Here is a 20116-nt window from a genome sequence, read left to right on the forward strand (position 1 = left end):
GCATGGTGGCCCTCGCCTGTAATCCCAGCTACTTAGGAGGCTGAGGCAGGAGAATCGCTTGAACCTGGGAGGTGGAGGTTGCAGTGAGACGAGATTGCGCCACTACACTCCAGCCTGGGCAACAGAGTGAGATTCCATCTCAAAAAAAAAAAAAAAAAGAAGAAAAGAAAGTAGTGGCCGGGCACGGTGGCTCACGCCTGTAATCCCAGCACTTTGGGAGGCTGAGGGGGGTGGGGAGGGTGGATCACCTGAGGTCAGGAGTTCGAGACCAGCCTGGTCAACATGGTGAAAACCCATCTCTACTAAAAATACAAAAATTAGCTAGGTGTGGTTGTGCATGCCTGTAATCCCAGCTACTTGGGAGGCAGAGGTTGCAGTGAATCGAGATTGAGCCATTGTACTCCAGCCTGGGCAACAAGAGCGAAATTCCATCTCAAAAAAAAAATAATAATAATAATAGTATGTTAGTTTGGAAGTCTTTTATTGCCATAGTAAAATAAATTAATTAATTAATTTAATTAAAAATCAAAAAATAGTATGCAACATATACCATAAGCAAAGTCAAATACAATTTACAAACTAGGAGAAAATATTTGCACATAAAGCACAAATAAAAGGCTAATATTCCTAATATATAAGGAACTCATAAAACTTGAGGGACAAAGGATAAAAATCCAATAGAAAAATGGAGACAATTCCCAAAAAAGGACATTATATATGTTTAAACATATCAAAAGATTATAACTGAAATCTGGGACAATTCAAGCAACAAAATAAATAATTATAGCAATGCATTACAACTCATAAAATAAAGCAAATATCTCCTATAATTCCAGCACTATGGGAGACCGAGGTGGGTGGATCACTCGAGGCCAGGAGTTAGAGACTAGCTTGGTCAACATCAAAACCCCATCTCTACAAAAAAAAATACAAAAATTAGCCTAGCACAGTGGCATGCACCTGTGTTCTCAGCTACTGGGGAGGTTAAGGCAGAAGAATCTCGAGAGGCAGAGGTTGCAGTGAACCAAGATTGTGCCACTGTACTCCAGCCTGGGCACAGGAGTGAAACTGTCTCAGAAAAAAGACAAAGAAAAAAGAAACTACTCTTCTAGGCCCAGCCTGGTTGCTCAACACTTTGGGAGGCCTAGGCGGCAGGATCACTTGAGCCCAGGAGTTTGAGAGCAGCCTGGGCAACAGGGTGAAACCTGGTCTCTACAATAATTTAAAAATTAGCTGGACATGGTGTTGGAGGCCTGTAGTCCCAGCTACTTGAGAGGGTGTGGTTGGAGGATCGTTGGAGCCATGATTGTGCCACTGCACTCCAGCCTGGGTGACAGAGTCAGATTATGTCTCCAAAAAATAAATAAGAGGAATAAAGGGTCGGGGGAAGACTCTTAGTCCATAATAGTCTACCTTTCTCCCATCTTTGATTGTTAATTTAATCTGTTGGGGAATGTGGTTATTTGTCCTGTACTTCATCTCGGTGTTTTTATTTTTCCCTTTCTTGTATTTCCTTATAAACTGTTGGCTAGATCTAAGGCTTAATTAGATTTGAGTTCAGTTAGAGGGATTACGAATACTTCACAGGAGGCACTGGGTATTTTCTATTGCATCACATCATGAGGTATCTTATATCTGGTTATCTCACTTTTAATGGTACTAAGATTGATCAGTGGTTCAAATGGTATCAACCTGGCCAGGCGTGGCAGCTCATGTCTGTAATCCTAGCACTTTGGGGGGCCAAGGCGGGCAGATCATCTGAAGTCACAAGTTCCAGCCCACCCTGGCCAACATGGTGAAACCCCGTCTCTACGAAAAATACAAAAATTAGCCGAGCATGGTGGCACGCACTGTAATCCCAGCTACTTGGAAATCTGAGCCAGAAGAATCACTTGAACCCAGAGGTAGAGGTTGCAGTGAGCCGAGATCACGCCACTGCACTGCAGCCTGGGTGACAAAGCGAGTCTCCGTCTCAATAACAATAATAATAATAATAATAATAATAACAATTTTGTAGAGATGGGGCTCACCATGTTGACCAGGCTGGTTTCGAACTTCTGGCCTCAAGCGATCTTCCGTCTAGGGTCTCCAAAGTACTGGGATTACAGGCATCAGCCACCACCCAACCAGGTTCAACATCTTTTCTTTTTTTGTTCTTTTTTTTTTTTTTAAATTTATTTATTATTATTATACTTTAAGTTGTAGGGTACATGTGCATAACATGCAGGTTTGTGACATATGTATACTTGTGCCATGTTGGTGTGCTGCACCCATCAACTCGTCATTTACATCAGGTATAACTCCCAGTGCAATCCCTCCCCCCTCCCCATGATAGGCCCCGGTGTGTGTTGTTCCCCTTCCTGAGTCCAAGTGATCTCATTGTTCAGTTCCCACCTATGAGTGAGAACATGCGGTGTTTGGTTTTCTGTTCTTGTGATAGTTTGCTAAGAATGATGGTTTCCAGCTGCATCCATGTCCCTACAAAGGACATAAACTCATCCTTTTTTATGACTGCATAGTATTCCATGGTGTATATGTGCCACATTTTCTTAATCCAGTCTGTCACTGATGGACATTTGGGTTGATTCCAAGTCTTTGCTATTGTGAATAGTGCTGCAATAAACATACGTGTGCATGTGTCTTTATAGCAGCATAATTTATAATCCTTTGGGTATATACCCAGTAATGGGATGGCTGGGTCATATGGTACATCTAGTTCTAGATCCTTGAGGAATCGCCATACTGTTTTGCATAATGGTTGAACTAGTTTACAATCCCACCAACAGTGTAAAAGTGTTCCTATTTCTCCATATCCTCTCCAGCACCTGTTGTTGCCTGACTTTTTAATGATCGCCATTCTAACTGGTGTGAGATGGTATCTCATTGTGGTTTTGATTTGCATTTCTCTGATGGCCAGTGATGATGAGCATTTTTTCATATGTCTGTTGGCTGTATGAATGTCTTCTTTTGAGAACTGTCTGTTCATATCCTTTGCCCACTTTTTGATGGGGTTGTTTGTTTTTAGGTTCAACATCTTTTCTAAGAGCCAGATGTCATATAAGTTTAGCCCTATCAATAACTGACATTCAAACCTTGAAATCTTGCCCCCAGGGGTAGCAATCTTCATAATAATGCTAGATGAACTTTCCTACCATAGAACTATAGTTGAAAGTCCATGTCAATCTTTTTACCATAAAGCACTGTAGGAAAAAAATGTACGATGAAACTAATTTTTTAAAGTTGTATTACACAAGGAAAACTCATCTCAGAGATTATTACCATGATTGGGAACCAAGTTGACAGATTTGGGAGGTCTTCACTATGAAGCTTTATGGAAATATCTAAGTCAAAAAGACTAGTAGGGAGTTAAGCATTATAAAAAAGACTACACGGCTGTCTCTAGGAGGGGGATCTGGAGCAGGGAGGGATGAGGCAAGGAGCAGCGGCTTTGCATCATAACCTCATCTGTGCATGTATTACGTCGACGTTACACCGGGCAAATAGGGAAGAAAAGTAATACAGTCAGCTGACAACGTCCCCCGCAAAAGCCTGTTAATTATATATACACGATTCCAGCCGGGCGCGGTGGCTCAGACCTGTAATCTCAGCACTTTGGGAGGCCTAGGCGAGCAGATCGCTTGAGTCCGCGAATTCGAGATCAGCCTGGGCAGCATGGCAAAACCCCATGATAGCGCCACTGCACTCCAGCCTGGGCAACAGAGTGAGACTCGGTTCCCCACCCCCAAAAAATTAGCCGGGCGTGGTGGTGCGCGCGGGAGCCTGAGGTGGGTGGATCGCCTGAGTCCGGGAGTTTGAGGCTGTGGTGAGCAGTGAACGCTCCACTGCACTCCAGCTCGGGTGACAGAGGGAGACCCTGTCTCAAAAAATAAAAAAAGCTTCCATTGTTTTGTTCCCTTGCATCAGAATCCACTTGGTGGTGACTGAAAAGTCTTCAAAGAGGTTGACACGTCCGAGATGAGTCTGAAGTTTGGAGGACAGCACGGGACCGCGATTCCAAGGCGCCCAGGCTGAGCGCGCAGGCCACCCGCCAACCTCCACCCTGGCGCCCCGCCCAGCCGGCACAAAGCCTCGCGGGAGGTGGGGCCTCGTGAAGTCACAGATACGCCCGCCCCCTTTACGTCGTGCTCTGAGGAGGCCAGGAGATTTCTGGCGGCGCCGGCGCCATTTTGCCGGAGCCTGCGACCGAGTGGGAGTGGAGTGGAGCGGCTGTGGTTGCCGACTCTTTCCTCTTCCCCACGGTCCAGTCAGCGGGTTAATTAGGCCATCGGCCCTCGAGCCGAGACTTGTCTCTTATTTAGTTCTGGGGAGCGCCTCGTCGACATGAGTGATGTAGAGGAGAACAACTTCGAGGGCAGAGTGAGTACAAAGCCGCGGGAGCCGTCTAGGCGGCGGCCCAATGCTCGGGGTTTCACGGGAACAAGCGCGGTCGGGCGGGGTTGCGGGTAGTCCCGCGAGGAGCAACCTCTGGAGCCATCGCGATTGCTTCCTCCCATCCCAAGATGGCTTCTGGGTTCCACTCCTTCCCCAAACACCACGGATAACACCCCTCCCCCTTTTTTGGAGGCTGATTGATACCTGGACTTCTGGGTCCTCTTCCCGCCCCGCCCCCGCATTGCTCCCGTCCTTCTCCCCACCCCTGAGGCTTCCTTATGTCTGCTCCGAGGTGTGGGTCCCGGTCGCGGTTGGGCGGGAGGAGGCGGCAGGGAGCTCCCCTCCGTCCGGATAGTGGTAGGTGCTTCCTGCGGTGGCATTTCTGGCGACCCCGAGCATCGTAGAGGGTCTCGGGGTCGAAAGTGCGCGGGGCTGTTTTCCGGGCGGGGAGAAGCTGGCGTGGGACTAGCTGGGGCCTGTGTCTCCTTGGCTCTCTATTGCAGTGAGCGGCCGCGTCTCTGTTGGAACCGGCGGCGTTGCGTCTATAAAGGCGAAAGCCTTGAGGTTGAAGGTGGGACGAGCCTAATGAAGTGGTTAGTCAACGACCGCACCGACCCTTAAGCGTTCTTAAGACGAGAGCTGTGAGGGGAAAACTACGCAAGGAGCCCTTTTCCCTTAATGTCCCTTCGACTTTTGCTTTCATTTCGAAATGAATGTGGAAATGCTTTCACGCCTTATTTTTCTAATTCCTCGATGTTGGGTTTTTTCTCTTCTTTATATCTGAACTTTTTAATGCTCTTCTTCCTATGACCTTTCATCTAAAAACTGACCACTTCTTTACAACTTTTTACGGTAAAAAAAACAAAAACAAAAAACTGTCTTTAATCTTACATAACTGAACGAATTCATTGGCTCAGTATTAAGATAACTAGTCAGTATGTACTGTTCTGTAACTTAAAAGATGACCTGAAAATTAACAGGCCCTCTCCCATTTCTCTTCTCACCCTATCCCCCACCGAAGAGGGCTCAGAAGAAAGTTTTTATTAATGTATTTGGGGTCGGAGAAATATAAACATCACAAAGAATACGTTATACCCAGCTTAAATGTACTGGAACGTTTTTCAGTGAGTTTCATTTCCAAAGTTTACCCTACATTGGGAATTGTAGAAGTGAGTTCCTGTGAAACTGGAAGGAAAACAAAAGCCTCATGCAACACGTTCCGGGCTGTTGTGTTGATGTTTATTTTAGTCACTAGGGGAAGCACATAAAAACACTTGAGGCGTGTACTGGAGGGCGAATTTTGTCCTTTTTGGGAGTTCATGATATAAAGATCTAGAACCAAAAAGTCAAATCAGAAGGTCGGTTTAGGCTTTAGTTCTCTTTGAGGAAAGAGATTTAAAGCAATAGACTGTGATAGTTACCCAATAGACTAAAGAAATTGCCTTTCTTTTGATTGGAATTTTTTGACAAAGTTTGGAGCATGGAAACAAATGAAAATTGAACTGGCTCATTTTTTAGGATGGTATATTGATTGCCCCAACATAACTTTCTAAAATCATGCAATAAGCATATATGATGGTAGTTGTAAAATGCTTCTTGTTTTGAAAATGTTGAGTAATTGTCGATAGAAAATTTGCTGTCGATTCATACATTTCTTCAATTAACTTTCATTATTAAAAAAATTGGGGGGTTGATGTTTGATTTGGTTTGTGGGGAGTGAAGAGAACTACTAGAGGGACCTTGTTTGCTTTTTTTTTTTTTTTTTAATTTATCATGAAGTCTAGGAAAGGAGTAAGTTGCCGACAATTGTCACTTTTCCCTCCTAAGAAAGTAACATGTTAAGATTCCCACCCACCAGCCTGGGCGACAGAGTGAGACTCCCGTCTCCCCCCCCCCAAAAAAAAAGATTCCCACCCACTTTTAAACTAAAATATATGTAGCCATTAAAAGGCCATACGGCCCTTTGTGGTCATAAGAAAGACTTTTTTCACAAGTGGTACCCAAATGTATTTTCGTGGAAATCAGCTAGTGCTTGTAGGCTCACCTGTTGTATCTTTTTATGTTTTGTCTTTTAGTTTTTATAGGTTGAGATAATTGTCTTTATTTGCAATTGGTTAAAGAATTAGAACAATGCCAGAAGCTTGTCTGGAGATGTCCTTTTTAAATCGTTTCTGGCCGGGCGCAGTGGCTCACGCCTGTAATCTCAACAATTTGGGAGGCGAGGCGGGTGGATTACTTGAGGTTAGGAGTTCGAGACCAGCCTGCCCAGCGTGGTGAAACCCTGTCTCTACTAAAAATACAAAATTAGCTGGGCTTGGTGGCGTGCGCCTGTAATCCCAGCTGCTTGGGAGGCTGAGGCAGGAGAATTACTTGAACCTGGGAGGCGGAATTGCGCCACTGCACTCCAGCCTGGGCAACAGAGTGAGACTCTTATCTCAAAAATAAATAAATAGGTCCATTAAAGAAATTTTAAGTGGAGATGTCCTTTGGAGCTGGGAGTGAAAGTAGCACTTAAGCGGTGGCTTTCGCATGTCTTGATAAAAGTAATGAGTTGTTTGCCTCAATACAGCTTCAACCAAAATTGGGATTTTGAGCTCAAAAACTGTTAATGCCCTTCATAGAAATTAAGGGCAATGGAAATCTTTTCTTAACATTTTACACCTCTACCCCTAAAATTTTAAGAATTATATTTTATAAAAATGTGCAATTTTCATACAACAGCCCAGTGTTGATAATAGAGGTTAATGATTCCTTATTGTTAGGGACCTATCTTGTAATTCCAGAGATATTTATGTTTTCTACAGTTGAAGAGGAAAAATACCGCTTATTCTTGCCTCCTTTTCAGGATTTGTTTTGGCTTCTTGAGTAGCTGTAATATTTTTGAGAGATTCCTACAGGCCGGGCGGGGTGGCTCATGCCTATAATCCTAGCTACTTAGGAGGCTGAGGTGGGAGAATTGCTTAAAGCCGGGAGGCAGAGAGCCGAGATCGCATCACTGCACTCTAGTCTGGGCGACAGCGAGACTCTGTCTCAAAAAAAAAAAAAAAAAAAAAAGGCAAACATTTATCTGTACCAATTTGGAATTAAAAGTTTTGTGTGTAAAGATTTTTTGTTAAAGAATAGAAGAAATTGGGGGAGGGTCCTTTTCTGAAATCTGAGAATGATAGGGATGATGACTACTTATTCAAAACCCAGCTCTGTGACTGGCTTGTTTAAAACAAAACAAGGCCGCGCGCGGTGGCTCACGCCTGTAATCCCAGCACTTTGGGAGGCTGAGGTGGGTGGATCACAAGGTGAAGAGATGGAGACCATCCTGGCCAATATGGTGAAATCCCGTCTCTACTAAAAATACAAAAATTAGCTGGGCGTGGTGGCGCGTGTCTGTAATCCCAGCAACTCGGAAGGTTGAAGTAGAGAATCACTTGAACCCAGGAGGTGGAGGTTGCAGTGAGCCGAGATCGACCACTGCACTCCCCACAGTGCACTCCAGCCTGGTGACAGAGCGAGACTCTGTCTCAAAAAAAAAAAAAAAAAAAAAAAACCCAAAACTTTTAAATTGGGCTTAAAATTTGTGTATGAAATTTTAAGATAAATGTGAGATGTCAGCATTTTGCTTATTCAGCATCTTTAGCAATTTAATTCCATATATCATCAAATTGACCTTACATAAGGGTAAAGCTTGCTTTCTTATAGTAGGGATAGTGTTAACCTAAGAGAGTCTTGGGTTTAATCTGTTTTCCTAAATTTAAGTACTATCATTTATCTGATTTTAATGCTTTCAATTGTTTTCCCCCCTTCCATTTAAGCAAAGAATTTGTAAACTTAAAAAAAAATTTAAATCTCGAATTTTTATATTTGAGGTTTTTTCACTGAAGGATGCTGATCTGCTCAATATAAGTAGATGGCAAGATTTTGAAAAGGAGCAGCGCAAGTAATTATACCCACAGTGCATAACTAATTTTACAGTTCTGTCATAGAGGCTTATACTTTGTACTGCTCATTAAGTGGAATATAGAACCTTGAGATCTGAAGGAATGTCCAGGGATTCAAATATTTAGGGATGTGTGGTTTGGAAAACACTTTGTGGGCTTAATTTTGTAAATCCACCAAACTCTGACCTATGATGTAGCATAACAAGTGTGAAATATCATCAATAATCAGTATAGTAGTTTCTTAGAACTTGACTGACAGAAAACTTTCTTTGATAGTATCAGTGGGTGCTCATTCATTAGATAACTAAAAGATGTGTATTCACGTGCTAATGAATTAAAACTGATTGCTATTTGTTCATATGTCCTCACAAATTTAGCAAGACAGGCATGGAGGTGAAAAAAGATAGTAACAACCAGATGAGGGAAAGATTGTATACACTGAAGAAAAGTTGAGAGGAGAATAATAAAGGGAAATATGGTTTCCCTTCCCTCCTTTTAAGTTACTGCTATATATAGTTATATATAATCCTTCCTGTCCCATGACTTTCACCAAAGATGGAGTGACTAGGCCTGACTAATATGTAGAAGAAAAGTTGTGATTTTTCCTTGAAACCAGGAAAAATCATCTGACTTACCAAGATTCATAAATACTGTATAACACCAGAAGATGAGAACATAGAGAATGCTGTAACAGGTTCTTAGTAGTTTGGGTTTAGTTGCTATTTATTGGCTTTTAATACAGTTAAACCACATTAGTCCTTAAAACAAACTTGTTTTTTCTACCTTTGAAATTGCCACTTATACATTAGCTTTTTGAACATTACAATTGATCATGATATATAAGCTAGGAGACTTATGAACCACATTTAAAATCTGTACAAAATATTGTAAATTTTACAGGTAATTTCACAATTATGGTATGAGTTTAAATTTGATTATATGTGGGTGTCAGTTACTAAATCATTTATGATAAGACTATTCTAAACTTCAGAGAATAAGCAAACATACTGTATTAGAATATGTTTGAGTCTTTGCAGATAAAGACCACATTGACTTCAGAATGCAGCATATAGGCATGCTGCATTTAAAAGAAGGGAAATTATGTTTAAATTTAACTAATATGAGCAGTTGCCATCTTCTTTTTAAGGGATTTGTTCTAATAGCAGTTATGGTTTAAGGAGAGAATGGAAGTGTTGCTTTAACTTCATGGGGTCTGTATAAGTATTCTACCATACCCAAGAGGAAGGAAGCAGAACTGTTCTTTCTATAGGCTGAGGTTGAGTAAATACAGGTTTTTTACAAGTCTTGAAGAATTTCTTTAGTAAATAGTAAGATGAATATTGTAAGGTATTTGGATAATTTATGTACATTTCCCTTTGTTTGGGGTACTTGTGATTTTCCTGAATGCACTAGTGTGTATCTATGGAAATAGAGCGAGCCAGTGTCATAAAGTGGCAGGAAAACACATTTTGAGTAAGTTTGTTTTACAAGCTTCTACTCATAGACTTGGACTTGAGTAAATTTGGCACTATTAAATGGCATAGAATTTGCCTGGCCTTAATGTTAGAGTAAGTTACAGTATAGCATTTAATAGTTTGTTTATTTTAATGGGTAGCACACATATATATATTGTATTGGAATTTCTTTTTATAGTATGACACAGGCTATATTAAAAGATTGCAATTATTGTTTGCTGTAGGAATTGTTCATGTTCCTCAACAGTATGTACATGTATATAATAACCCTTTTCCTGATTAAAGAATAGTACGTGGTTATTGTGGTTATTCAGTGTGTAAAATACAACTCTGTTTTAACACAGACAATTCTTGACCAGCTTGTATTGGATACACTGTAATACTTTCTTAGTATTAGTTCCCTCCTTTTAATTTTTGGCCATTTCCTTCAACCAACAGCAGGGGCATCTTGATAGTAGAATAGTTTAATCAAGCAGGCCGGGTGCAGTGGCTCATGCCTGTAATCGCAGCACTTTGTGAGGCCGAGGCGGGTGGATCACTTGAGGTCAGGAGTTCGAGGCCAGCCTGGCCAATGTGGTGAAACCCCATCTCTACTAAAATAAAATACAAAAGTTAGCTGGGTGCGGCGTTGGGTGCCTGTACTCCCAGCTACCCGGGAGGCTGAGGCAGAATTGCTTCAACCTAGGAGGTGGAGGTTGCAATGAAAAGATTGTGCCATTGCACTCCAGCCTGGGTGACAGAAAAACCAAACAAGCAAATAAACATCAAAACAAAAACCTGTTTAAGCAGGTTGTGCTGTTAAAAGAACTTTTCTGCCTGGCTTCTGCTTTATAGCGTGTAAGATAGACTGGAGGCCTATTTAAGATTTCTGTTAAAATTCATGATATGAGTTGAGTTATTAATCTGCCCATTTCAACTGGGCAGTGTATTTTTAATGGTTATTGGATGCAGGAGCCAGATTACTGAGGAAATGTAGGATTCTTTGACTGGACAGCTTTAAGAACAAGTAGTCTAGTGAAATAGGGCAGATACCACCCATTCCTAGCAAATTTTTTTTTGTTTGCAATTTCAATTCATTTTCCAAATTATGGATAGTTTTATGAATTTCTTTGAGAAAAAGTTGAAATTATTTCATAATGAAGACAAGTCAGAGAGAAAAGGATTAGTCTAGCATTTATCCTCTTTATATAAAGGACTTCTTATAGCCTGATTCCTAATGTAGAGTTCCATGAAAGTGGCATTTATTTGGTAACAGCTTTTGAGAAATGTTACTTTATTTCTAAATAATTATATACTTGGCAGTTTATTCTTCCAGTTAAGTTTACTAACAGTGTTACTGACTGATTTGTTAATATAAGTGTGTAAATTGTTTTTGAAAGTTAAAATGAAGCTGGGTGTGGTGGCTCACGCCTGTAATCCCAGCACTTTGGGAGGCCAAGGCAGGCAGATCAAGGGGTCAGGAGATCGAGACCAGCCTGGCCAACGTAGTGAAACCCTGTCTCTGTTAAAAACACAAAAATTAGCTGGGTGTGGTGGCGCGCACCTGTAATCCGAGCTACCCAGGAGGCTAAGGCAGGAGAATCGCTTGAACCCGGGAGGCGGAGGTTGCAATGAGCCGAGATCTCGTGCCACTGCACTCCAGCCTGGGCTACAGAGTGAGACTCCATCTCAAAAAAAAAAAAAAAAAAAAAAATCATGGTGACAACTTCATAGCTAGGAAGAAGAGGACTGTTTTAAACTTAGATGTTTCCATGAAGAAATTTATGCAGACTTGAGATTTCCTCTGAGATAAAGAGAGAGAAGGGCAGACAACAAAGGAGGTTAGGTATTTGTGACACCTTTGATAATAAAAAGCAAAGCTTCTTTTAAAATAAATATAATGTTGACCGGGCATGGTGGCTCACACCTGTAATCCCAGCACTTTGGGAGGCCGAGGCGGGCCGATCACTAGAGGTCAGGAGTTTGAGACCAGCCTGGCCAACATGGGAAAACCCCATCTCTCCTAAAAATACAAAAATTAACCGGGCAAGGTGGTGCATGCCTGTAATTCCAGCTACTCAGGAGGCTGAGGCAGGAGAATCACTTGAACTCAGAAGGTGGAGGTTGCAGTGAGCTTAGATGGCACCACTACACTCCAGCCTGGGTGACAGAATGAGACTCCTCCGTCTCAAAATAAATAAGCTAATGTCCCTTAAAAAGACATTCTATCATACCGTAATGCTTTGCTGCTACTCCAAAACTGGGATTTAAAATTTGAATTTTAAGATGTTACTGAATTATTTTGTTTACTTTAATAAAAGGTTTTTATTTCCATCCTAGTAAAATTAAAGGATTGTAGTGTTTTACAGAGGAAAGCCTCCTGTGTATATATAAGAAAGACAGTAGCAACTTTCGTAGATGATAATCCAGCTATTGCTATTCAACAGTAGCATAAATGAATGTTATGTCATAAGGTCTGTTTTGTAGAAAGGGAAGCCAAAAGAGAAGAGGGGAATATGAGATACTCTTATCTGTTTGGTTAATGAACCAGTCTGTGAAACTTAAATTACAAGCAAATTAGCCATGCCTTTTTTTTTAAAATAAGATACTGAATATGCTGTTTTCATAGTTTCAGTGACTGAAAAAGCCCAGATTGCTGTGCCTGCTGCAGACATCTGTTCAGTAGTTTAGAGTATCTGAGATGCAGTGAAAGACTTGTAGGTAGCTAAATGGGAAAGGTTGGTATTGAGCGGAAAGGTAGCTGTGTATTTCAGTTTTGATAAATAAGTCTTGACATTAAACTTGAAGCAAAGGAAACATTTTCAGAAAGCTGTTTGAGTTGTGTGATAGTCTTAAGGCATAAATAAATTGGTATGAAATTACTTCTGTGAAATGGAGATAATTATTTACACTGATAATCAAGGCTTAACTGGACAGAAACCAAGCTGTCTATCCTGTTTTGATCATGAGTGCCTCATATCTGTTAAAAAAAAAAAAAAAAAAAAGCTTATGATCAGTAAGTTATTTTATTTGGAATGCTTTGATTTACATCCAATTTTTTCAGAAACCCATCACTTTTTGGATATAGGATATAGTCACTGAAGGGAGTGCCAGCATACATAAAAGCATAAATTATGTAAAAACTGAACAAAACAGGTGGAATCAAAGATAAAGACCATGATATACATTTTGTACCTTCTTGCCACATTGTGGTATTTCATGGATAATAGAGCATTTTAAAGTGATATGGTTGCAAAAATGTATATATCAGGAATTAATAAGCTAATGGGGAAATTTTAAGACTTTGATGCCTATTAGTTTTTTCAGTATGCTTTTTTGTCTTCAGAACATATTTTAAGTCAGAATGAACAAAGATAGTGGTCAAAGTTGAAGAAGGTGTAATTTTACTGATTTTTTTCTTTTTGACTTATTTGAACTTTGATATGTGCTATGGGTGAGTTTAGATAGGTGTGTACAAATATTTCAGCCTGGATGCCTTACTCTAACTATATCTTGATTTCTTAGCATAACTTAGTGAAAGCTTGTTTTAAGAATCTTCAGATTATAAAATAGTGAAAATTTAACAGGTGGGGGGAAATTATAGTTGTTAGATTTATGTTTGAATTATTTATATTAAAATTGCTCACATTTTAGGAACTAGAATGAAACATGGGAGGAGGGTGAAGAGTATGGTTAAAAAAACATTTAGAGAAATTTAGTAACTTCTCTGTTAGAAACTAGAGTTTTGAACAATTTTAAAGACTATAAAATTGTTTTTTTTTTTCTTTTTTTTTTTTTAAATTAGTTACTTGCACTTTACCTGCTGGCTTTTCCATTTGGTAGATAACATTCTGAACTCCAGCAGAGTTTTATAATCCCCACGTGCTTAAATATACTAAATGTTCTTTTTCCATTAAGGTTAATGTTCGTGAAGAAATTGAAGAGTTTTTTCCAAGAATGTGGAAGATAAATCAAGATAAAAGAAGGCTAATGAAAAGTATTAAAGATCAGAAAATTAAAATTGAATGGGGGAAAAAATTGAACAGAAGATTGGTCAGATAGAAGCACTTGAATTTTTTTTAAGGCTATTTTGAATTGTTTGAATTGGGGAAGAATACACGAAGTATGAAAAATGAAAAACTCAATGAAGAATGAAGAGAAGTAGAAAGCAAGAGTGAAGTAGAATTAAAAGAATCTGGAAGAATGAATGGGTCCTAGGTTAAGTAAATGTATGGTTTATGTTCCAGTGTCTGTATGATCAAGTTGTAGATGAATTTGCATGATTACTTAGTTAATAGAGAATTGGTGATCTGGTTCAAGTAGGGAATTATTGAGGACAGTTAGCAGTATTAACAATGGGTTATTATTGAGCTGAAATTTTTTCTGGAGGGTGTTGCCTAACCATTTGTTTTTCAGGAGCAATCAATATAAATAATTACGGTACTTTAAATGTTAGGTGTTAGGCATCTACATGACCAGTGCCATTTGTAATACTGTCTTCTTTGTTAGGAGTCTCGCTCTCAGTCAAAATCTCCAACGGGAACTCCTGCTCGTGTAAAATCGGAGAGCAGGTCAGGATCTCGTAGTCCATCAAGGGTTTCCAAACACTCTGAATCCCATTCTCGATCAAGATCAAAATCCAGGTAAGTCTGTTTAAGATAATACTTAAAATATTCTTCTGGGGTTTTTGAGGACAAAGCGGTTGTTGGCTGCATTTTGTGTAGAAATTTCACAAAAGACTCAAAATGACGAAGTAGTTTTTCTCAGACTGCTCTTTGTAAATGAATACCATATCCCAGACAAAGACTTGGAAGTACGGCTTGAGCCCAGGAGTTCCAGGCTGCATTGACTGCACCACTGTACCACAGGCTGGGTGCCAGGGAGAGCCTGTCGCTGAAAAATAAGAAATTAATAATAAAATCATCTCCTGGCCCAGTTAATATATTGGATAGTTGCAACCAATACAAATTATGTGTATATAGGCATCGATTTAAGTGTGTTTGGCATTTGATAATTAGTGTTTGGTTTCTATGCCAACAATATTTGCACAACAAAAAGGTGGTTTTCTGCATTGGAGTCTCACATGTAATTTAGTGCAGATTAGTTGGGCGTAGTGGCGAGCTACCTGGGAGGCTTAGGCAGGAGAATCGCTTGAACCCAGGATGTGGAGGTTGCAGTGAACCGAGAGATGGCGCCACTGCCCTCCACCCTGGGGTGACTCCTTTTTTTTTTTTTTTTTTTTTTTTTTTGAGATGGAATTTTGCTCTTGTTTCCCAGGCTGGAGTGCAATGGCGTGATCTCAGCTCACCACAACCTCCACCTCCCAGGTTCAAGCAATTCTCCTGCTTCAGCCTCCTTAGTAGCTGGGATTACAGGCACGTGCTGCTACACCCGGCTAATTTTGTATTTTTAGTAGAGATGGTTGGGGGCGGGGGGGAGCTCTCCATGTTGGTCAGGCTAGTCTCGAACTTCTGACCTCAGGTGATCCGCCTGCCTCGGCCTCCCAAAGTGCTGGGATTATAGGGCCACTGCGCCCGGCCGAGACTGCGCCGGCCGAGCCACTGCCCGGCCGAGACTCTTTCTTCAAAAGAAAAAAAAAAGGTTTTAAAACAGCCTGACCAGTTAGCTACTTCATTGTCATTTCTTGGGTGGAGGGATAGATTTTACGTCTTTGAACAGTCTACTGGCAAAGGGGCATGAGACAGAAAAATCAGTTAAAAGGCTATACTTTTCTTGGGGTTAGCAGCCATGCTCTTTTCTGTTACAGCAAGGGTCTAGCCCAGTGCTCGATTACTTACTACTCAGTTATTAAATTTATTATGTGCAGAATAGCACGGGCTAGAATTTGAGTATAAATATAGAAAGAAGCATGTTTTTGCCTTAGGGCCTTTGCATTTGCCACCTTCAACCTAGAACATTTTTCTCCTCATTTCATTTGATTGTCACCTGAGAACATTGAGTTACTCACATATCCTTTATTCCCTTACTCTTAATTTTTTTATGTTATTTGTCACTGTCTAATTAAAAAAAAAAAGTAGATACTCTTGAAGGGTTTTGTTTGTTTGTTTTTTGAGATAGAGTCCCGCTGTGTTGCCCAGCCTGCAGTGTAGTGGCACGATCTCAGCTCACTGCAGCCTCCACCTCCTGGGTTCAAGCAGTTCTCCTGCCTCAGCCTCCTGAGTAGCTGGGATCACAGGTGCCTGGCTGATTTTTTGTATTTTTAGTAGAGACGGGGTTTCACCATGTTGGCCAGGCTGGTCTCGTACTCTGGACCTCAGGTGATCCGCCCACCTCGGCCTCCCAAAGTGTTGGGATTACAGGCGTGAGCCACTGCGCCTGGCTGGAAGAGTTTTATTGTCTCACTTTCATTGCTGTTTAAAAGTAATAATTGATGTTTTAAATTAAGGGTTTTCTTACTTTTTTTTTCTTCATTTTAAAATTTGGAACTGTAAATTGGTGCTAGCTAAAATGGGAAATATCAACTCTCCTAGTGTTATTATTCACCTATTGGGTTTCATAAGGTCTTCCCTCTAGTTTTATTCCTGTATTCCATATCCTCACTTTGTAAAATCATGCAAAAAGTTTTTGCTTGATTACTTAACAGAAAATTGGTGATCTGGTTCAACTAGGGAATTACTGAGGACAGTTAGCCGTATTAACAATGGGTTATTATTGAGCTGAAAAAAAGTAGAGACTCTTGAAGAGTTTTGTTTTGTTCTGTTTTGTTTTGTTTTGTTTTGTTTGAGATGGAGTCTTGCTCTGTTGCCCAGGCTGGAGTGCAGTGGTGTGATCTCAGCTCACTGCAACCTCCACCTCATGGGTTCATTGAGTACCATATAGAAGGTATTTTATATGACTGTCATCACTGCTGGTCTGTGTCAGTTAAGGGTGGGTCATATGAATGGTAGGTAAGAATTTGTTGAATTAGTTTTTTTTTTTTTTTTAAGACGGAGTCTCACTCTGTTGCCAGGCTGGAGTACAGTGGCCTGATCTCAGCTCACTGCAACATCTGCCTCCCGGGTTCAAGTGATTCTCTTGCCTCAGCCTCCCGAGTAGCTGGGATTACAGGCATGCACCACCACACCCAGCTAATTTTTTGTATTTTTAATAGGGACAGGGTTTTATCATGTTGGCCAGGATGGTCTTGATCTCCTTACCTTGTGATCTGCCTGCCTTGGCCTCCCAAAGTGCTGGGATTATAGGCATGAGCCACTGTGCCCGGCCTGTTGGATTAGTCTTACAGGCAAAGAAAGGACTGCAAGCAACTGGGAATTAGAGGAGATGAACTAGAAAAGCAGCAGTAGACAAGTGAGATGTTATAGAAAGTATCAATAAGTAAAGGCTTAGGCTGAGTGTGGTGGCTCATGCCTATAACCCCAGCACTTTGGGAGCACAAGGAGGGGTGGATCACTTGAGGTCAGGAGTTTGAGAGCAGCCTGGCCAACATGTTGAGACTCTGTCTCTACTAAAAATACAAAATATTTGCCAGGTGTAGTGGCACAGGCCTGTAGTTCCTCAGGACGCTGAGGCAGGAGAATCACTTGAACCCAGGAAGTAGAGGTTGCAGTGAGCCAAGATCAGGCCATTGCACACTCCAGTCTGGGTGACAGAACGAGATTCTGTCTCAAGGAAAAAAAAAACATAAAGACTCAGAAATGTTAGCAGTTTTGGGCCGGACACAGTGGTTCACACCTGTAGTCCCGGCACTTTGGGAGGCTGAGGTGGGTGGATCACAAGGTCAGGAGTTCGAGACCAACCTGGCCAACATGGTGAAACCCCATCTCTACTAAAAATACAAAAATTAGCCGGGCACACTGGCAAGTGCCTGTAATCCAGCTACTCGGGAGGCTGAGGCAGGAGAATCACTTGAACCTGGGGGGTGAAGGTTGCACTGAGCCGAGACGTGCCATTGCAATCCAGCCTGGATAAAGAAGTGACACTGTCTCAAAAAAAAAAAAAGAAAAGAAAAGTTATCAGTTTTGATGGGCCATTTAGGTGGTGGTTGGATTAGTTTAGCAGATGCTAAATTGCAGCAGGCTAAAGAAGGATCGGGCCGGGCACGGTGGCTCAAGCCTGTAATCCCAGCACTTTGGGAGGCCGAGACGGGCGGATCACGAGGTCAGGAGATCGAGACCATCCTGGCTAACACAGTGAAACCCCGTCTCTACTAAAAATACAAAAAACTTAGCCGGGCGAGGTGGCAGGCGCCTGTAGTCCCAGCTACTTGGGAGGCTGAGGCAGGAGAATGGCGTTGAACCCGGGAGGCGGAGCTTGCAGTGAGCTGAGATCCGGCCACTGCACTCCAGCCTGGGTGACAGAGCGAGACTCCGTCTCAAAAAAAAAAAGAAGGATCGGAAATGGAAATGATGCTTAGCAGTGAGGGGAATGTAGAACTTTATGGGCCAGGCACACTGGCTTAACTGGGGAGGCCGAGGTGGGCAAATTGCTTGAATCCAGGACTTCAAGACCAGCCTGGGCAACATGGCAAAACCCGGAAAAATATAAAAATTAGCCAGGCATGGTGGTGCAGCTCTTTGGGAAGCTGAGGTGGGAGAATTTCTTGAGCCCGGGAAAGAGAGGCTGCAGTGAGCTGAGATCACACCACTACACTCCAGCCTGGGCGACAAAGAACTATATGGAGAAAGTAGCGGAAAATCAAAAAGGATTTTGTTTGTTTGTTTTTTGAGATGGAGTTTCGCTCTTGTTGCCCAGGCTGGAGTGCAGTAGCACGATCTCGGCTCACTGCAGCTTCCACCTCCTGGGTTCAAGCGATTCTCCAGCCTCAGCCTCCTGAGTAGCTGGGATGACAGGCGTGGGCCACCACGCCCAGCTAATTTTTGTGTTTTTAGTAGAGACAGGGTTTCACCATGTTGGCCAGGATGGTCTTGATCTCTTGACTTTATGATCTGCCTTCCTCGGCTTCCCAAAGTGCTGGGATTACAGGCGTGAGCCTCTGCGCCCAGCCTGTTTTTTTGTTTGTTTGTTTTTGTTTTTAAATAGAGGTGTGGAGTCTTGATGTGTTGCCTGGGCTAGACTTGTCCTCCTGGGTCCAAGTGATTTTTCTTGCTTCATCTTTCATGTAGTTGGGAACATAAGCACATGCCACTGCACTTAACTAAGAATCGAATGATTTTATTTATTTATTTATTTTGAGACGGAGTCTCGCTCTGTCATCGTGCTGGAGTGCGGTGGCATGATCTTGGCTCACTGTAACCTCCGCCTCCTGGGTTCAAGCGATTCTTCTGCCTCAGCCTCCCAAGTAGCTGGAATTACAGGTGCCCACCACCACGCCTGGCTAATTTTTGTATTTTTACTAGAGACGAGGTTTCAACATGTTGGCCAGGATGGTCATGATCTCTTGACCTTGTGATCTACCCGCCTCGGCCTCCCAGAGTGCTGGGATTACAGGCATGAGCCACTGCACCCAGCCAGGATTTTATTTTACAGCAATAGTTGGGTTTTTGTTTTTTGGTTTTTGTTGTTGTTTTTGTTTTTTTGAGTCTCGCTCTGTTGCCTGGGGTGGAGTGCGGTGGCCGGATCTCAGCTCACTGCAAGCTCCGCCTCCCAGGTTTATGCCATTCTCCTGTCTCAGCCTCCCGAGTAGCTGGGACTACAGGCGCCCGCCACCTCGCCTGGCTAGTTTTTTTGTATTTTTTAGTAGAGACAGGGTTTCACCGTGTTAGCCAGGATGGTCTCGATCTCCTGACCTCGTGATCCGCCCATCTCGGCCTCCCAAAGTGCTGGGATTACAGGCTTGAGCCACCGCACCCGGCCCCTTTTGTTTTGTTTTTTTAAAAGAAGATGGGGCCTTAACGTTTTTGTAAGGTTAGGTGAAAAGGGTGAATGTAGAGGGGCTTGACTGAGAACAAAGTGGAAGATGTGGTGACTTAAGTGAACCGGAGAAAGGATACCCTTTCCTCAGAAACAAGGAGGAAGGACCTCAGAATAGTTAGGAATACATGTATACTTCCTTGGAAAAGGGAAGGATGTTAGCCATTTTGTTTCAATATTTTTACCTAAATGTATTTCTCTCAAAGGTCGAGGTCAAGGAGGCATTCTCATAGACGTTACACTCGATCCAGATCCCACTCTCACTCTCATAGGAGACGATCTCGAAGTCGATCATACACACCAGAATACCGGCGGCGAAGGAGCCGAAGCCATTCTCCAATGTCTAACCGGAGAAGACATACTGGCAGCAGGGTATGTGGTTTATAAAAGTTAATGACTTATTTTCTCTTTCCTGTGTTTAGTCATAGCATGTCTTGCTTTTAGGAGAGCTTGGCCATTGTTTAGGAGTGATACTCTGGAAACATCCTTAATAAGCTGCTTTAGCTT

The 20116-nt window shown here is 42.0% G+C and overlaps 1 protein-coding gene across 6 annotated transcripts in view; it reads left to right on the forward strand.

The window, feature by feature from the left end:
• Positions 1 to 4124: 4124 nt before the first annotated feature.
• The window catches only part of TRA2A (transformer 2 alpha homolog), a 28716-nt gene continuing 12724 nt past the window's right edge, over positions 4125 to 20116 (forward strand). For 2 of the 6 annotated variants that reach the window (XM_025379516.1, XM_025379517.1), the window contains exons 1-3: positions 4125 to 4377; positions 14288 to 14421; positions 19816 to 19981. In XM_025379516.1, the coding sequence (XP_025235301.1) occupies positions 4342 to 4377; positions 14288 to 14421; positions 19816 to 19981 (336 nt within the window). In that variant the 5' untranslated portion in view covers positions 4125 to 4341. Of the gene's footprint in view, positions 4378 to 4895; positions 4986 to 13696; positions 14008 to 14287; positions 14422 to 19815; positions 19982 to 20116 lie in introns of all 6 variants that reach the window. The other 4 variants (XM_025379522.1, XM_025379520.1, XM_025379518.1 and 1 more) reach the window with 4 other exon arrangements.

Source organism: Theropithecus gelada, chromosome 3 (assembly GCF_003255815.1).
Source record: "Theropithecus gelada isolate Dixy chromosome 3, Tgel_1.0, whole genome shotgun sequence".
Classification (NCBI taxonomy): domain Eukaryota; kingdom Metazoa; phylum Chordata; class Mammalia; order Primates; family Cercopithecidae; genus Theropithecus; species Theropithecus gelada.